Here is a 19,702-nt window from a genome sequence, read left to right as displayed (position 1 = left end):
GTTCTGAGCCCCAAATGCCTAGTAAAAATAATTTATAACAAAGTTTGCTGTACTTAATTGAAGGCTCATACAAATTTTAGGAAAGAACCACAAAGGCTTCAGTAGAAAGGTGTTTAAAGGACATGCTTGGGGGATTCATGTAATGGGATCCTGAAATACAAAGATATCAAATAAATAACACACTAGGACAATAAATGCTATTATCGGTCATTAAAACAGCTGAAGTGATTTACCTTATTTTTTTTCCCCAAAGCAACAGTACATAGTACTAATGACTTTAATGAGATACATGTAAATATTGGTGGGAATTTAAATTGATACACTCTTCGTGGAAAGCCTTTTGATAACAGGAATCAAGGGCTTAGTTTCCATGCCATTTGACCATTCTTTTTTATTTATTTCTTAAATATCTATTGACAGAGAATTACAGAGAGAACTGTTAAGTGTGGGAAAAAAAGAGACCATCTTGTCCAATATAAATAACAAAATGTACAGTTGATGCCACCTTTGAAAATCAGGCTAGTGGGGAATTGTTATTGATTAGGTAAAGTGTCCTGAATTAATGTTCAGTGGGGGGAAAAAACTGTATAGACTGTATAGTACTGTACCAGTAGTATTTTCTTTGCTGTTTCAATAGGTAGGCAGATTCTAGAAGAAATATATAACATATCAACAGTGGTTGTCTAGAGAGGAAATTGGATTATAGACTTTTTGTGTCTACTTTTTCCAGTTTTTGGTAGCCTTACATTTATAGTAAACCAATCTCTTCGAAATATAATATAAATCAAGAATGGAATATAACTCAGCAAGTCAGATGACTTTGAGGGAATCATATGGTTTTCTTTTGGAAATCTTGTGAACAGACCTTGGAAGGTCTGACAACTGTATTGTTTGTTGATTTTATTTTTTTTCTTCCTTTCCTTTTAGACCTGTTGACTGATGCCACCAAGACCCTTATCTTTTTGTTACTATCCTGACTCCTAAATGACCCTCTCATTTACATAAAATATATAACAACACAGTTGGTTTTGTTATTGAAAAGTAGGTGTTCCTGTTTATTCTTGCTTCAAATGATGTTCCACTCTGATTTTACATTTTTGAAGCTGGAGCATCAGAAGGAGGTGGGACTATCATTTTCCCATCAAAATTTCTTAGATTGGAAACATCAACAAAACCATTGTAAACACAGCTTGGAAACTAGCATCATGTAAAATCTTTTCTTTACCCTTCCCTCAGTATATATTTGTGTTAAACCCGTAATTCATTTGATTTAGTAACCTAAGATAACTGAAACATCAAACAAATTTAGTTCATTTAATATCTACATTTAGTGCAACTGCAAAATAATCTTGGTATATAGGGAGTTACCAAATACTTTTAAAATAAAACAAGAAGGAAAATAGACTATCATACAGTTAGCTTTCTCCCTGGTACTTACTAGATAAAAGGAGAGTTGTAAAATATTTTCCTTAGCTACTTGGCTCATTTTTCAAAAATTGCAAAGGTTTATTCCTGCGTACTAATTTGGTTTTTTAAAAAAGTTAAAACTAGAAAAGAAAATGCTGTGTTTTTCAAAATACTTTTTGGTAATATTGCTATATTCTTGAAGTTTATCAACTATAGTTTAATAGTTTAATCTTAGTGCTAGATATTTTAATATTACCCATTGCAAAATCTCTCTTTGATGTATTTCTTTTTTCATTATAGTTTTTTTCTCAATTCCATTACATTTTACCATCCTGAGTTATTGTTCTGTTGTGCTTATGAACTCATTAAGTATCAGAAGCTGAGGAATACAAAGGAACTATAAAACTAAACTCATAATCATTTCAGCAGCTGATTATTTTATACTGATGTCATCAAAAGAATAAAGGTTGATGGAGACCCTGGGTGGCTCAGTCGGTTAAGTGTCCAACTTCCTCTTAGGTCATGATCTCACAGGTTGTGAGTTCAAACCCCACGTCAGGCTCTATGCTGATAGCCTGGAGCCTGGAGCCTGCTTTGCATTCTGTCTCCCTCTCTCTCTGCCCCTCCCCGGCTCATGCTCTGTCTCTCTCTCAAAAATGAATAAACCTTTTTAAAAAATCAAAATTAAAAATTAAAAATAATAAAGGTTGAACATTCTGCAAAGAGTACAAATATATTAGCATTATTCCTGAATTGAATTCACATTGAATTTGATAATTCTCTTTAGCATATTAGAATTATTTTTAACGTAACTTATATGGCATAAAAGCAAATTTTTTTTCCTTGTAAGTGATATTGGTTATTTACTATTTTTATAATTAGTTTTTGAAATTGTAGAAGCACTGCATTTGAGTATGACTCAAGATAACTTGTAACTGTGGGGATTAAGCACTAGATGTCATGATGGGCTCTGGAGCATTTTTCTCTCTTCCTGACATGGGTCAGAGATAAGTGAAAATATTTAGCAGTGAGATAAAATTTGTCCGTTCTCTATCTATATATTTGCCTATTCTGAACATTTTATATAAATGAAATCATACTGTCTGTGGTCTTTTATATCTGACTTTTTCCACTTCGGGTAATTTAGAGTTCACCCACGTTGTAGTGTGTCCCAGTACTTTATTCTTTGTAAAATTAAGAATTATGTCTTTTGTTTATACACAGTAGAGTACTGTGAAGTTATTGCAAAAAAAGTTATTTAAAACAATTTTTAAAGATCCTTGTTTATAAAAGAGGGCTATCGTTTATGCCACAAGTTTTTAACCTATCATGACCATTTTATCTCTATAGCTTAGATTTTGAAGAATGTGCTCACAAATTGCTGAAAATGGAGTTTCCTGAAAGCCAAACAGTAAGTTAATGCTTTTTTTCTTCTATTAGGAAATATGTAGTTTTTAAAAATGTTTAAGATAGTTCATAGGTTTTATGAATTGAAACTATAACTCAGATTGGATATTCTTCTTTTTTAATGTAGATATTTTAAAATTTTAAAGTAACTTAACACGGAGTCCTAGTGTGCTTCATGAGTGCTGCTCATTGCAGTGAATTAAATAGGCTGCTTAAATGGGATGTGGAAAAAAGGAAGAAGTATCTCTGAACCACTACACTTTACATGCGTTTCTGAGTGGTTGCCTATAAATCAAATAGGCGGCCTAAATACAATAAGAAATTTGTTCCTTAATGAATTGCCTAGCCCATCTACTTAATGTGCTCAAGCATTCTCTTGTGGCAGAGATTATAAACATCACCTTACATGTTGTTACATTATGTTAATTATATATGTTAATTGTGTATAGAAAAATCTGTATCATTTTTTTCATTCATTAGTTCAACAAACTATGTTTACCGTATACCACATGTCAGACACTCTACAAGGTTTCAGGGGTTCAATGATCCATAAAGTACATATTAGCCCTCTCTTAATATATAGGACTCTTAGTCTTATACTTCACTGTTCAAAGTATCATGGTACCCTAATGCCAGAGCTAGTAAAGACTGGATTGAGTAGATTATCTTGGGTGTTTTTTCTAGTTGCATTCTTGTGTGTGTTGCTCCCTGCCCATCTACATTTTAAATCCTTGGAACCTGAGCCAAGGCTTTTGGGGTCTTGTTTTTCACACCTTTTTTTACATGTGGTAGACCCAGTAGAGATGCCAGAGCGAATATATCAACTCTAGGCTGTTTGGTTTCTAGTTCTAAAAGATCTTGACTATCTGAGCCGTTACCGTTAGGTGTGAGTACTTTGTCTTAACGCATTAAATATGATCTGTTATGGGGATTGGCAGACTGTGGCCCAGGCCCACTGCCCATTTTTGTAAATAAAATTGTAGTGGAATACAGCCAGGACCATTGGTCGGTGGATTGTGGATTGTTGTTTTCACCCTATAGCGGCAGAATTCACTGGTTGCAACAGAGACCATATGGCCTCCAAAGCCTGAAATATCACTGCCTGGCCTGTGATAGAAAAAGTTTACCAACCTTTGTTCTAGATTATAGATTTCTTCTTGAAATGCCATGGTATGTAATTTTGAGACAAATTATTTAAATTTAACAAGTTTTTTCCCTCTTAAAGCTTATTTATTGATACATTAATAACAGTGTACCTATTTGTACCCTGGGTGTACCTGATGTGTCACCACTGAAAGGAAATAAATTAGAGAATTAACCTTTAAAATTATAATTGAAACTGAAATTACTATATGATCTTGTCACATTATTTGAGGAGTATGATTATGTCCTTATATGTTTTATTAACATTAATTCAGAGGATAGTTGTTATAGAACTAACCTCAACATATTTTGATAGCATTTGGAAGAGTGACTCAGTGCATCTATTTTCATGCAATCAAAAGACTCTCCTAAAATTGCTATAATATTTAATTAAAATAGTAAAATATTTAATTATTCTAAGCCACAGGGAATAACACTTATAATTGCATTTAGTCTAGGGAAGAAAGTAATTTGTTTTGCAAGTAGCACTGGCTTTATTAGCATTGCTATCAGTATATTACTATGTTATATTGTTTAAAACCTGATTAACTCTTATGTTCTTGTAAAATACAATGTTGGTAAAAAGAGTTGAAAATACATTTTAGTATCAAATTAACATAATATGGCAGAACCCAGAAAAAACTCATTTTAACTTTTTATTACTATATTAAAATTTTGACAAAGTACATCTTTCCAGAACTTACACATTGATAAGCATTTTATTTAATTGAGGTAACTTGTGAGTAATCATAAAAAATAATAATTTAGCAATGTAATGACATCTAAAAATATTCTCATATTGTGAATTAAGTCCTTTGAGTAGATTGTTTTATAAGTAGATCATCAACTTTTGGAGCAGTGTGGTCCAATAGAGCTTTCTACAGTGATGAAAATGTTTATATTCTGCACTGTCTAGTACAGTAGCTACTAGTCACGTATGGATTTTGAGGACTGAAAATGTGGCTAGTGTGACCGAAGAATGAAAATTTTAATTTTATGTAATGTTAAGTAACTTAACTAATCAGCTGCATATAGCTAGGGGCTACCACGCTGGACAGCCCAGTTCTAGAGTATCCGTTCTATGCTGCTTTAGGGCCCTTTTCCTCCCTCTTGCACATAGATATGTGCAGCAAATATATGTAGACCTAAGTTTTGAAAACATTAACAATATTTACTTAGGTTGCATCTTATGCTGTAAATATTACAAAGTGTCATAATTGCTAATTGAAAATAAAAAGATAAAATTAAATACAAGTAAAACTGAACTGAAAGGGCACATATTATATTTTACAGGCTGGCTTTCCATTTATAGAAAGTTATAGTTACTATATTTGGAAAAAAATAATGTGTAACTTTTTGATAGATGTTTTGTAGAAAAAGATACTCAGTCACTGCTACAGCAGTCCTCGGAGAATGAATATATGCCTATTTTCATTTTGTCTCCATTGATGTGTCCATGTTGTCTGAGTTTCTTCATCAGTGAAATTGATATAATTAATACATATTTCATTTGGATATTTTAAAATTATAAATAACTTGTGATGATGGTATTTCCTAGTCCTGGATTTATGGATTTACTCTTGCATTTATTAGTTCAAGAGAATTTTTTTTTTTCAAAAAAATTTTTTTAATGTTTATTCATCCTTTGAGAGACAGAGAGAGGGAGAGACAGAGTGCTGGTGGGAGAGGGGCAGAGAAAGAGGGAGATAGAGTCTGAAGCAGGCCCCATCTAAGCTCTGAGCTGTCAGTACAGAGCCCAACACGGGGCCCAAACCCGAGATGAACCACGAGATCATGAACCAGGAGATCATGTCCTGAGCCAAAGTTGGACGCTTAACCAACTGAGCCACCCAGACTCCCCTATTTCAACAGACTTTTTATACAAGAATTTTCAAGGCACATAAATAACTGATTACACAATATATTATTCCAGCAGTTATGGAATGATTTGACCTATCTGTATAGATTTATCAATAGATTTATATGCATAACATTTATTTTGAGGCTAGAAAATCCAACTACAGTGGTGTTTTTTTCTTTATTCTTTTAAATACATTTTTTCTTTATTAACCAGAATGTCATTTAAGTTAACGTTGTAGCTCTGCTTATTTATACCTATGTAAAGACTCATGTTCTACCTTTTTTAAACTAGTTAAATATATTCCTTAGGAATTGTGTTTAAAAATATATACCTAAACTGTTAGGAGGTATATTGATGACCTATATTTTTAAAAATTTTGTGTAGAACCATTTTAGAATACAGTCTATTCAACCTTTTCTTGGTGTTTCTGTTTCATATAGTAGAGTTTCTTGAAGTGGTTAATACTTAATTTGAATTGAGATTTTTATGATCAATCTAATTAGCATAGATGACCTTGGAAACTGTCAGCCACGCTGAAAGCTTTGAAAAACTATAGGCTTGACATAGATTGAATTTTTTATTTTGTCTTAATAACTTAAGCTCACAAAGCTTAGGATGTTTTGTGTATTTAAAACCTTATTTAAAAATTCAGGTTGTCTGTAGCATATTGATAAAATATCATATAGCATGGATTCATTGTGTTTTGAATCATTAACGTAATTTTTTTCCAAATAGAAAGAACTCTGCAACATGATACTTGATTGTTGTGCCCAACAAAGGACATATGAGAAATTTTTTGGCTTATTAGCTGGGGTGAGTTCCAGCCTCATTTTTCTTGTTGGAATTTAATAGAGTCACTAAGGGAATCCTTAACATGAATATTGTGAATTACTGTGTCTGCTCTGTGGTCTGGTCTAATACAATAGCAAATCTTTGTTAAAAGCTCGTTGCTCTTCCCTTCCTGAGGTTTCCCATCCTCTGTAGTTTCCTCCTTTCCTACTTCATTTTGTGGTGCCTTAACATTGCATAGGACTCTTCCAGAACTTTGAAATTCTATATGCTTTGTAACAATTTCCGAAAGAGGACAATTAAATGTTGCCTTTTCAAAATCTCAAAGCAGTTTTGAAGTCAAGTGCATGTTCAGGCAGCACAAATAGAGCATGAGCTAAAATAAGTTTTTAAATCTAAACTCTACCCACAGAGAAATATATTTGTATACTATGCAAATGTATGTGTCTATGATAAGCTACTTGTATAATTTTGTTTCAGCGTATAAATCCCAAGTAAATAAGGGATGATATACATATATTAACTTCTTTTTTGAGCATTCTGTCATGCAGCACAAAAAGATTGATGTGATATATAAAATATTATGTCACAAAATTTTAGATCAATAAATTTAGGAGGATCTGATATCCTCATAATAGTATTGACAGTAAATTTTTAGTGTACTGACGTTCAATTTTTTTTTATTAGCGATTTTGCATGCTAAAGAAAGAATACATGGAATCCTTTGAAAGTATATTCAAAGAACAATATGATACCATCCATCGCTTGGAAACAAACAAATTGAGAAATGTTGCTAAGATGTTTGCTCACCTTTTATACACTGATTCACTTCCATGGAGTGTAAGTAGACGGGTCGATATTTATACTTCCGTTCTAATCCTGTTATTCTCAAAGAGGTATTAAGTATATAGCCGTACTTTTCCTGTGTAGGAAATGTACTTTAAAATGAAATGTATACCTGTAATGGCAATCTTTGAGGTTATATTCATTTAACGTGGGATCGAGAAGCTAAGTAAATAATATATAAGTGTAAGAAATACCACCCTGAGTGATATTAACAGTCCAAACATCACAGTGCTTTTTGAAAATGGTGGCTAGTGGTGTTTTCAGGGAAAATGATAGATTTTTTTTATTCTCTATGTGTGCACACATGCATGCACACTGATACCCACATACATCAGTACTTCGGTGGTCATATATCACGTAGTCATAGGTATTTAGAACAAGATAAGATATTCTTGGTATAAAAATGGATTGGAAATGCATTCATGAAGCTCGCATTTATTAAACAACTGTTGTTCATCCAACAACCATTCATTTAATTACTAGCTATGTGCCCAGTCACTTGAGAGAGATAGTGGCCATAAAGAGTGAATTATATACGATGTCTGCTTTCAGATGAAATATATAAGGTAAAGTATGCCCTTAGTGCTAATATAAAATAAAAAGCGATAGGTTATGAGAAAAGTGAAGTTGAAAGACATTATATCCAAGAGGGAAGAAAGAAAAGGGTCATACTGTAGCATACCACAACCTGATACTATGATGGAGTGAAGAAACAAAGTGAGCTCATAAACATTGGATACGTTGTTGTAATACTGTAAGTGCTAAATATGTCTAGCTGCATTAATAGGCATTTTGTAAGCTTACCTAGGAGCCTAATCATAATAATTTTTTTTTTTTACTTTTCCCTCTGGGAATGAAAATGAAATCACATTTTTAAACAATCGAAGCGAATGGGTTCCTGGAACACAGAACTCATAAAAACTGGAGGTTACTTTTATATTTATTTGTCCTAAAACCTCTCTCCATGAGCTTCAGTTTCTAAGCCTCAATCTTAATATTCAGAACAAGCCATCACTCTTTCTGTCTTTACCCTGGTCATATATGTACTATACAGAACTATAGCCTGATGCTCTAAGTGGCATTTTGCCCCAAACCCTTAGACATCTATATTTTGATGACTGAGTTTTAGGAGCTAGTAATCTTTGCTTCAGTATTATATACTCATGGCAGAATATATCTCTGCTATAAAAAACACATTACTCAAGAAGGAAAGAATTCTATTTCTGTAGCATCTTAGCATTATGAAAATTAGCATAGAGAGGTAGTCTTAAACCTTGCTAAGAAGTAATACTTATTAGGACAAAGTAAGATATTCACAGATAATTCTTCAGAGATACGTAGAGTTATCAATGTTGTTAATTTTGTTTTATCTTTTGAACAAAATAAACTTGTCTTTTTTGATCTTAATTTTCAGGTTCTTGAATGTATAAAGCTGAGTGAAGAAACCACTACGTCATCCAGTAGAATTTTTGTTAAAATATTTTTCCAAGAATTGTGTGAATATATGGGTCTTCCTAAACTTAATGCAAGATTAAAGGATGAGTAAGTTTATCATTATGCACTTTTATTTTTACTGTACTCAGGAATTTTCCTCCAATTTAGGGACGTAAGTCCACCCTTAGTCATAAAAACAAGATGTAAGCCCCTAGGACTTTCTTCATCCATTACTACTCTGAATCTATGGCAGAGGACAACCTGTAACTTTTACTGATGGATTTTAGTCCCAGTAGAGACAGCACATAATTAATACTTCTTTGAATTTAGTTAGAACACACAAAATTATTTTGCATGCCCACTGGAAGTTTCCAGTAGTGAGCACTTACAGTTTTATTTTCATTTTTAACCCTAATTTTGAACCTTGGAATATTAATTTTTTTGTTATCAGTAGATAATTGTGAATATATACAGATGATTCAGTCATGTAATTGTTCAAGTTATTACAGTGAATTAGGGTCTTATTCCAGGATTATCATGTAATCCCTATCCCAGCTTTCTTATTTCCTGTTTATTCATATTGCCACCTGCCACTCACACTGGCTTCTACTGCATTCACACTACTGAAATCGTCCTTTTAGACTTCTTAGTGACTGCCTGCCAAATCAAGTACTTTTTCTCAGTCCTCGTGGCCTGGGACTTCCCAGCCTCACTTAGACAGTTGACCACTTCCTCACTGTGGCTTCTCACTTTCTTGTCATTCTGCCTTAATCTTCATCATCTCTGCTCCTCAGCTCCTTCTCCTCTTCTCCACAGTTTTCTCTTCTGGGTTCAACATGCCCTCTCTGTGCTATTCTTTCTGTTCCCCTTGGCTTCAAAGACTTACTTATTGGTCTCCAGCTCCTTCACCAGGTTTATCTCCCCCCTCTCCACAGCCTGACCAATATTGCTCTGTTTCCAGAGCTAGAAATCCCCTCCCTTGGTCTGTCCAGCAAAACTCTTCATCATTCTTGTGTGTCACCTTTTTCTGTGAAACAGTTTGTCCTAAGTCTGCTGGTTATTCATTCAATGTGGCACTCAGAAGGACATATCCAAACCACCTTGTATTGTTAATGTATTCTGTTTGTTCCCCTCCACAGAAATTAGTAATTACATGCAGTCTTCATCCATCACTTCTCCCTTTTGTTGACTGTTTTTCCCCACACCCCAGTGCCATGCATAGTGCTGTCCCTGCATGCTTGTGGATACATATATACAACAGAGGAGATTTGTCTTTAGTTTTCATTATATACATTCACATACTGTGTGTGTGTGTGTGCGCGCACGCACACACACGCATTTGTATATGTTGTACAGTATGTGTGTGGTGTATAAAAAGGTTTTTAAATCCTCTGCTATACAATTATAGAAATTAAGTATAGTAAATTATGACTTGACCCTACTCGTTTCATGTAGATAGCATGTAGTCTAACCTAATAAATGATATAAATCACCTATTTGATTGTATTTTTTTAACTTAGTAATACATAGAAAATCTGAGAAATGACTGTATATGAATTTTGCCTTTTAATCTTTAAGCAATGTGTTCTCTTTTGTTCATTTTTTTTCTTCTTTTAGAACCCTACAGCCATTTTTTGAAGGATTATTACCCCGAGATAATCCAAGAAACACTCGGTTTGCCATCAACTTCTTCACTTCTATAGGACTTGGAGGTTTAACGTAAGGATAATTTTCAGAATTTTATTTTCATCTTATAAAATTATCTCACAGTTGCCTTTGAAGCAGAAACTAACAGGGATTGTATCTTTAATTAGGGATGAATTGCGCGAGCATCTCAAAAATACACCAAAGGTCATTGTGGCACAGAAACCAGATGTTGAGCCAAATAAGTCCTCCCCCTCCTCTTCCTCTTCTGCATCCTCATCTTCAGAGTCTGACTCCTCTGCCTCTGATTCGGACAGCAGTGACAGCAGTTCGGAGTCTTCCAGTGAGGAGAGCGATTCTTCATCCAGCAGTAGTGACAGCTCTGCCTCAGGTACTGAAACTCATTTATAATTGATTGGGCTCTTTTCTAACAAGTATATTGCTGGTGATGTTTACAGTGAGGGAAGAAAATAAGTTGATTGCTTAATTATTTTAGAGTTCAGTTGTTTAAAAGCCACAATTAATAATATAAATGATCATCTGTCACTGCTGGAGTCTGTAGTGAATTACATCATTTATAATGCTAAGATTGGCTATTGGGATCTTCTTCATAGAAATGAAGATATTTCACTGGTAAATATTTATTTGAGTGATGACTGAAATACCACACATTCATAATGGCTGCAATCCAGCTTACATCTTTCCTGGTGTTTATATTGTAAGGAAGTTTTAGTTTTTTACTTTAATTAGTGAGGGTTTATGTTAGTTACTGACATGTGCCATGCATTGAGTGCATACTTGATAGGTGTACAGCTCCAGAAATTTTCTCACGGAGAACACATCCATGCACCAGCTGTCCATAACAAGTTACCAGCTACTCCCACTCCTCCTGTCCACTGCCTCATGGCAGCCACTACTCTCATTTGTGAGTCCATAAATTAGTTGTGCCTGCTTTTAACTTTATCACTCTATGTTTTATGAACTCCTTTATGTCTGGCTTATCTTTCACAATCACTTTTGTGAGATTGCATTTAGTTATAGTTCATTCATTCTTTTTGCTGTTTAGTTTCCACTATATGAATATGCTACAGTCAGTTTAGCATCCCTTTTACTCAGTAGCAATTTAGATTTATAAATATTCCTGTGAATACTCTTATTCATATTTGATATGTGCATATATATATGCATTTCAGTTGGGTGTGTGCTTAGAGAGTCACTGCGAATCTCTGGGTTGTAGGTTGTAAGTACATTTAGCTTCAGTAGATACGGCCAGTTTTGCAAGTGGTTATTTCAGTTTACGCCCCCATCAGCCATGTTTGAGAGCTCCAGTTGCTCCCAACCTTGCAACACTTCACTTGGCTATCTTTTTCATTTTAATTATTCTTGTAGATAAGTCATGGTATTGCATTGTGACTTTAATTTGCATTTTCTTGATCGCTAATGAAATTGAGCATTATTTTATATTATTATTGGCCATTTGGGCATTTTCCTTTTGTTAAATGGCTTTTCAAGTCTTTTGTTACTCCCTCTTTGTGTTTGTTTGTTTGTTTGTTTGTTTTATTAACTTGTCTTTTCTATAAATTTGTAGGAGCTCTTTAGGTTTTTCTGGACATGTATCTTTTGTTGCATATATATATTGCAAATTGTTTTGTTCCAATCTTGTATGTCCAGCCCTGTGCAGCTGCCAAAGCTCTACTGCTCTCTCTGTCCCTCAGCAGCAGCCCTGAATCAGCAGATATCTGCAGGGAGCAAGCGGCTATAGAATATCAGCTTATGTCTCTATGGTTCTGCCTTCTCTTGAATCTTGGCTCTTATTCGACTTACAAGAAAGTTGAAAATATAGTACAGAAAATTCCCATATAGCCTTTACCCAACTTTGCCTAGTGTTAGCATTTTACATAATCATAGTTCACTGATCAAAGCCAGGTAATTAACATTGAAACAACACATTAAACAAACAACAGATCTTATTTGAATTTCACCAGTTTTCCATTAATGTCCTTTTTCTTGTTCCGGGATCCTACGTGCATTTCTCCTTAGTCCTCTGTAGCCTATGATAGTTCTTCTCAGGCTTTCCTTGTTTCTAAAGGCTTTGATACTTTTGAAGTCCTCTGGTCACTTATGTTTTAGAATGCTCCTCAATATGGAGATCTGTCTGATGTTTTTACATGATTAGAATGAGGTAATGCATTTTTGGACGAATACCGTAGAAATGATTTGTTGTTAGTGCATGTTATCTAGGAGTTCATAATACTGGTATGACATTAACTTTGATCACTGGGTTAAGGTGATATCTGCTGGATTTCTTTCTGGAAACTCCTTTTCTCTGTAAATTAATGTCTTGTAGAGAGATAATTTGTTCAGTTTAGCATCCATCTTTGGATCTTGTCTGCAATACTTACTGGTGTGGTGTTTGCCAAATGTGACTTTCATGTTTGTCTCTTTTCTTCTACATTTAGTAATTGAATTTCTTCTGTAAGAAAGAGTTGTCCCTCAGTCCCCATTTATTTATTAACTGTATATTTTATCAGTGTGGGCTCACTGATATTTATCTTATTCTCTGAGTTAATAAAATCCGGTGCTATAATTTATTTTGTTGTTCAGATCATTTCAGTTTTAGCAGTTAGGAGCTCCTTCAAGTTAACCCCTGTGTTCTTTCAGCATACCCCTGTCCTTTTTTTGAACACTTCCTTTCTTTATAACATCTCAAGTTGTTCATAATCTTTAGTGCCTTTAAACAGAAGATTTTAAATTTTTATCTGGCACTTCTAGTTGTTTTCAGGAGGGCTTCTGGTCTTCCACAGCTTTCTCCATTCTCTCTGGAAGTGGAAGTGCTGTAGTAAAGGATTTTCAAATGTGCTGTTTTCTGAGAAGGTCTCCATTGTTTTCCCCAGGGTTAACTCTGCTTTCTTCCATCATAGTATCTTAGTCTGAGTAAGACATAGTCTAATTGTCCAAAATGCATGTCATTTCTTCTTACTTCTTAATGCATATTTCAGAGAAGTATCACTTTTCCCATTAGTCTTAGTCGGTTGAAAGACTGATCTTTACACTCTGGTTCTCTGGCTTGTTGCACTTGAAAGTGTATTATGTACCGTATGGCAGCCAGAATTGTGGGACTCTTGGTGTTTTAAATTATCAGAGCAAGGTTCCATTTGTCCACAGGAAGTCTTATTCTTGAATTAAAATATATTAACATTGTTCATTTAATATTCACCTCTTAATTCTAAAGAATTTGTTATTTCATGGTATCTGTTTTGAGAACAGATGAGAACACAGCATGAATTGCTTCAATAAGGGATCTTGCTGATTCAAAATTAGTTTGCCTCATCATACAATTTCAGTAGAAAGCTTTCAGTTTTATTAGTAAAATATTAAACAGCATAAAAGCAGTATGAACTACCTCCAAATTAGAAACTTGTGAAGCAAACGCCCAAGACAGGGCAGATTGCACATTATGGTGGGGCTCGGGTTCTCGTGTCTGAAAGTGGCATGGAGTAGGGTCAGAGATGTTGATTTAGCACACCACCAGATGGTTTCTGCTTGGCTAGCTGCTGCTCAGCTGAACTGCTTGATAGGAACCAGAGAAATAAATCCTTAGTGGCAAACCAATGGACTATGCCAAGGGTAGGCATTTGGCAGAAGAAATACAGGTTGGGGCAGTGAGATTTGGGTAGAGACAGAACGAAGGTAGGCACCTTTCTTCCGTATTTTCTTCTTTCTGTATGCATATGGATTTGACAGAAATTTTGGTCATCTCAGCACCTTTGATTTATGTACCCAAAAGAAATCACACAGATAAAGTGCTTAAATTTGTTTTATAGCTTAAAATTACACTGTGATTATTTAACATTTATATTTGTGATTCAATCAGATTAAATTGTTCTAGGCCTCTTCCAAAGAGTTTTCTCAGAAATCAAGCCTTCATAGCTCTCACATAGCCTGTGATTATGTCATAACATTGCTTCTCTTTCTGGTGCAGTTAGTGCTTCTCTGATAGCAGAACTATTGTTTTTTGTAGGAAGAGGTTTTTATTTGAAAAATATATATTCATGCTATTCAGTGGACCAGTCATCCCACTCTCCTTCCTTTAGGGAGGGATATTGCTGGCATGTGTGATCACTGTATTTTGATGATTAATGTACCAGATCTGACAATACTTTATATGACATAACGCACATGGGCTGGAATTTCTGTTATTGAATAAAATTTGTAAGTGGAAATATACTGTGCTACTCACTTTATAAAAAAAATTTACATTTGCTATAGTTTATTTAAAGTTTCCATTTACTTCTTTGAATCTAAGGATCAAAACAGTACTTTAGTAACTAATGGTGATAGGTTATATATTCTTAAAATTATGCATCTTGTGAAATACTGTCATTAGACTTTCCATTCAACCAATTTAGTTTTGCATCCGGTTTATCTGAATTAATAAACCTGCAAATGGATCAATAAATGTCATTGTTAAATTATGAAATTAAGCACTAAAATAAAAGCTAACTGTTTCATTTTATATGTGCAGCTAAAGATAAAAGAAAGAAAGGACAAGGGAACACCAGAAGTAAAGAAGTAGATAAATTGATCAGGAAACAACACACACATGATAGAAAACATGAAGAAAGAAGACTGGAGCAAAGGCATCAGGAAATAAGGACTGAAAGAGAAAGAAGGTCAGAAAAACATAAAGATAAAAATTCAAGAGAGCCAAACTGGAGAAATCCCATAACAAAATACAGTGCAGACAGAGGTGTCCCTTCTGAACGAAATAGTTATGGTAGAATCATGAATGACAGAGACCAAGAAATGCACACAGATTTGGAAAATAAGCATGGTGATCCCAAAAAGAAGAGAGGAGAGAGAAGAAATTCTTTTTCTGAAAATGAGCACCGGCACCGAAATAAGGACAGTGAACGTTTTATAAGAAAAGATAGGTCAAAGTCAAGAGAAAAGAACAGAAAACATTCGGGTTCTAGAAGTGATGAGGATAGGTGTCAGAATGGTGCTGAGAAGCGATGGGAAAAATCTAGCAGACACTCTGAACCCTCCAGAGAATCCAGGAAACACCCGGACCGGCGAAGAGAAAAGTCTCCAACAAAGCAAAAAAAGTAATGCTACAAAATTACAGAAACTGAATCTGCCTTATATTCAGTTGAAACAAATTATTTTTTACATTAACGAACTTTATAGAGAATTCTTGTATAAAGTACTGGTTTGTATTTGTACATTTAAAAATTTTTCATTTTAAACATGTTTTATAATTGACACATCTCAAGGCCCTCCACATAAAATTATTTGAAAAGCATCACCAGAGAGGGATGTAATTCTTGCTTATATTTTGTTAATAAAATGATCAAATGCTCATTGAATCAGTGATTTTTTCATTGACAAAAATTTTTTTCCTGGTGTTTCCAATGGTTTATAGAACTATTATAATGAATTATTAGTGGCTTATATACATTAATATATATAAAACCAGAGACCAAAATAGGTGAACCATTTCAGTGTAACATTTTTGCTTTGTTATGAGATGCCATGAACCTCTTTTAGGGGTTACCTTTTTTTAAAAACGGGAATTATTTCAGGTTTCATATTACGTCTTAAACAAGATAGGTATGTGTAATTTTAACAATTGTTTTCATGAAGCTAAAGGTATGTTAGTCTTTTAAACAGATATACAGTTATATTATTTATAATTAGGACTTCTTTCATTAATGACATTTCTTCTCTCTGGATTACTATATTAACACTTGATTGGGATTCTTTGTGATTAGTGCATTTTCTGAGCCTTGAAGTTATATCATTGTTGGTGAGTTAGCATGTATTTAGTTTTTAATTTAGATTAATAGGTCGTTGGAAAACAATCAGTTATGAGAAATGTGAACAGCCTAACTGTGAAATAATTCTACTTTTAAATAAGAATTTTAAAGTTTTCCATCATTGTAACTCTCACCAATTAATATGTGGCCATATTATTTATTACTTTTGGAATAAAATACTGCGTCTGAAATTTTAGATTTATTGGCATTTATCCCTACTGACCAAATAGACAACTTGTGCTTTTTAAAGTACATAAAAACCATTTTAGCTGATGTCTGGTTTCAAGAATAATGGGACCACCATCTTTAATGTTTGACTTTCAGGCATTCTCGGATTCAAGATGTTTTCTATTTTTGTTCAAAACCTGGAGTATAAGTAACAAAGTCCATGTAAATAAATAAATATTATCTTCTCCTCCTATCCTCCTGCCCCTGCAAAATATATATATATATAATTCTTTTTCGCACTTTCTCCTGCTGTGGTGGTTAGAAGGTGCTGAGTTGTCGTTAGAAGGTACTGTCATAGACCCTCTGCATTTCACAGAACTATGAAGCTCAGCAAATTGGATTTAAGGAACACATAGGCTGTGAGCCCTAAAGGAAATAAATGAGGGTTTATTTTTGTAACTGAACTCTGATCTTTGCGGGTGGTAAAAAGGAAGAAAAAAATGGACTAGAAATTTTAGCTTTATTTTCTTCACTTTAAGTTTATAATTTCTAAATGTAAAAAAATGGAAACCCATTCTTTTTATTGAGTAGTTAGGACCTTAAAGAGTTATTAAAGTAGATAATTTTTTTAAAGTAATGAATACATATCGGGCTCCTATTATGTGTCCAGGCCTGTTCTAGGAACTAGAAATAAAGCCATGAAGAAAACAAAGTCTCAGTTTCAGTTCTCACAGGGCTGAGATTGTAGTTGGTAGGGAGAGGAGCTCATGATACTCCTGGTGGGGTGGTTGGTAATTTTCCACAAGAAGGTCATATCTCTGATAAGGTGATGTTTGCCCAGATTGTTAAAGGAACAAAGTATGTATGGATTGCTGTGGGGGGAACCTAAGCAAAAACCAAACAAACAAACAAACAAAACAAAATGCTGGGGTATAGATGCTTCTTCATAACAAATATTGCCTGAAAATCCATGTTAACATTTCCTATTCAACTAATTGAAATTTTTTTCTCCTCATTATCTTATTTACTTTTTTTTAATATTTATTTTTGAGAGAGCATGAGCAAGGGAGGGGCAGAGAGAGACAGGATCTCAGCGCAGAGCCCAATGCAGGGCTTGAACCCATGAACCACCAGATCATGACCTGAGCCAAGTAATTGAATGTAACTGAGTCCCATCGGCACAGTGAATGGGAGCCTAAGGGTAGAACTGGACTGTTGTCTTCACGGTGCGTTTCCATAGCATCAAATATGATGTGTTCACATGCAACCCTGCTATTAACCCCTGTTATTGTCTTTATTGTTATTTTGGTATTTAGGCAGATTTTTCCCTCTCATCCTTTTAATATGTAGGCAAGAAACATACGAGGTTTCCTGTTTCTGACTTCTTAGCATTAGCATTTTTTAAGGATCAGCCATGTCCTATATGTTTTTCATGCATTACTCAACTGTTTTTCAGTTTCTCAACTTCTTGCATCCAAGGTTTCTCTGTTGCTAATAGGTCCCCAACCACCTGCACCCATGGTCATCCCCTTTATGTTACTGGAGAATCCAGACCATCTCTCAAATCTCTTCTTCAAGTACCATACTTTGACCACTGCCCATCCTGCTCACCTGTTTTACTAGTGTTATTCTAGGAATCTTTTCATTTCATCACAACTTCAGATGTATTGACTTTGTTAAAATTTCTCATCTCTCCCCCCATTTTTCACTTGCTTTTAAGAAAAGACTTGGGTTCATAATGAGTAATTTAGTACCATTTCACTTGAAAACTGGCTAACTGCACATTTCATTCTCACTAGGCTTTTATCTGACCTATGCCACCTTCTGGCTGTTGACTTTTGGGGAGGTCCTTTAACCTTTGTGTCTCCATTTTCTCATTTGTACAACGGTTTAATAGTGCCTTCCTTAAGTAGTGGATGATCTCTATGACATAAACAAGGGCCTAGACCTAAGTGCTCAGTGTAATTGTCTTTATTGTTATTTTGGCACTTATGCTGACATGGTACCAGTAGACCAGGAATTGCCAACTCAACACAAACAAGACCAGTCTTGTGGAGGAGTGGAGCCCCTTAAAGGCAGCAATGGTTACTCTGTTCCACCCAGTTATGCTTTTAAAAAAGGCTCCTGGGTGGCTCAGTTGGTTAAACCTTGGACTTGATCTCAGGACATGATATCACAGTTGGGGAGTTCAAGTTCCATGTCAAGCTGTGTGCTGATACAGAGGCTCAAAGCCTGGAGCCTGCTTTGGATTCTGTGTCTCCCTCTCTCTCTCTCACTCATGCGCTCGCTCGTGCTCTGTCAATCTCTCTCTCTCTCTCTCTCTCTCTCTCAAAAATAAACATTAAAAAAAATTCTTTTATAAAGAAGCCCAAAAATTGACAAATCTGCCTGATTCCCAAGAGAATTAGAGAATGAGGATTTTTACATAGCTTCTGATTTTTAAATGTTGACAATGATTTATTTTTAAGTTTAAAACAGCCCAAAGTTATTTTATTAGCAGTCCAAACATAATGATCCCTTTGAATGTATTAGCTTTTGAGTAGCTAGTTTGTAACTCTAGACCTTCAAAAGCTATTATTTAATCTTGAAATGACACTATTTGTTACACCAACCTCATCACTCTTACTTTCTGCTCATAATAGTGGGAGGAGAAATCCTCTGTCATCTTGAGAAAACTAATTTACTTTGCTAACTTCAGCAGTCCCCTCTTGCTCTAAAACTTTAACTGGGTTTTAGTTCTGCACTTCATTGGCCTACTCCTCATAATTTCATGTATCCAAAATACAATTCATTTTTCTTCAGAGCTGTATCTTTTCTCACTTAACCGCAATCAATTCCATAGATCTCCCATCACTTTTGAATTTTCAAAGCTGGTCCCCTCTCCCCAGATCACTAAATTCTATCAGTATTGCTTTTGGAAATCTTTGGCATATGTCCCTGTCTTCCCACCCAAAATGTCACCACCACCATAGTTCTGGCCCTTTGTATGTTGTGGCCAGACTTAATTTATTCATCATCCTACTGTGTACCAAGTACTGTTCCAAGGAGATAGCAAAGAGCAAACAAGACCTGTTTTCAATTGAGCCTAAGCCCTTGCAGGGGAAAACAAAGTTTAAAAAATAAAAACTCACACTTTGAAAAAGGTTAGCTATTCAGAAAAGCCAAATGAATAGTGCAGTGACCA

At 34.6% G+C, this 19,702-nt stretch overlaps 1 protein-coding gene across 3 annotated transcripts in view; it reads left to right on the top strand.

The window, feature by feature from the left end:
- CWC22 (CWC22 spliceosome associated protein) overlaps positions 1 to 15,900 on the top strand; it is a 64,993-nt gene extending 49,093 nt beyond the window's left edge. For all 3 annotated transcript variants that reach the window (XM_077776364.1, XM_077776361.1, XM_077776363.1), the window contains 7 exons: positions 2,758 to 2,818; positions 6,554 to 6,631; positions 7,295 to 7,447; positions 8,868 to 8,995; positions 10,505 to 10,606; positions 10,702 to 10,922; positions 15,057 to 15,900. In XM_077776364.1, coding sequence (XP_077632490.1) covers positions 2,758 to 2,818; positions 6,554 to 6,631; positions 7,295 to 7,447; positions 8,868 to 8,995; positions 10,505 to 10,606; positions 10,702 to 10,922; positions 15,057 to 15,643 — 1,330 coding nt within the window. In that variant the 3' untranslated portion in view covers positions 15,644 to 15,900. The remainder of the gene's footprint in view (positions 1 to 2,757; positions 2,819 to 6,553; positions 6,632 to 7,294; positions 7,448 to 8,867; positions 8,996 to 10,504; positions 10,607 to 10,701; positions 10,923 to 15,056) is intronic.
- The last annotated feature ends 3,802 nt before the right edge of the window (positions 15,901 to 19,702 follow it).

This window comes from Crocuta crocuta, unplaced genomic scaffold (genome assembly GCF_008692635.1).
Source record: "Crocuta crocuta isolate KB4526 unplaced genomic scaffold, BGI_CrCroc_1.0 scaffold17, whole genome shotgun sequence".
In the NCBI taxonomy this organism is placed as follows: domain Eukaryota; kingdom Metazoa; phylum Chordata; class Mammalia; order Carnivora; family Hyaenidae; genus Crocuta; species Crocuta crocuta.
The sequence above is the reverse complement of the archived record's forward strand: the minus strand, read 5'-3'. Positions and strand labels throughout refer to the sequence as shown.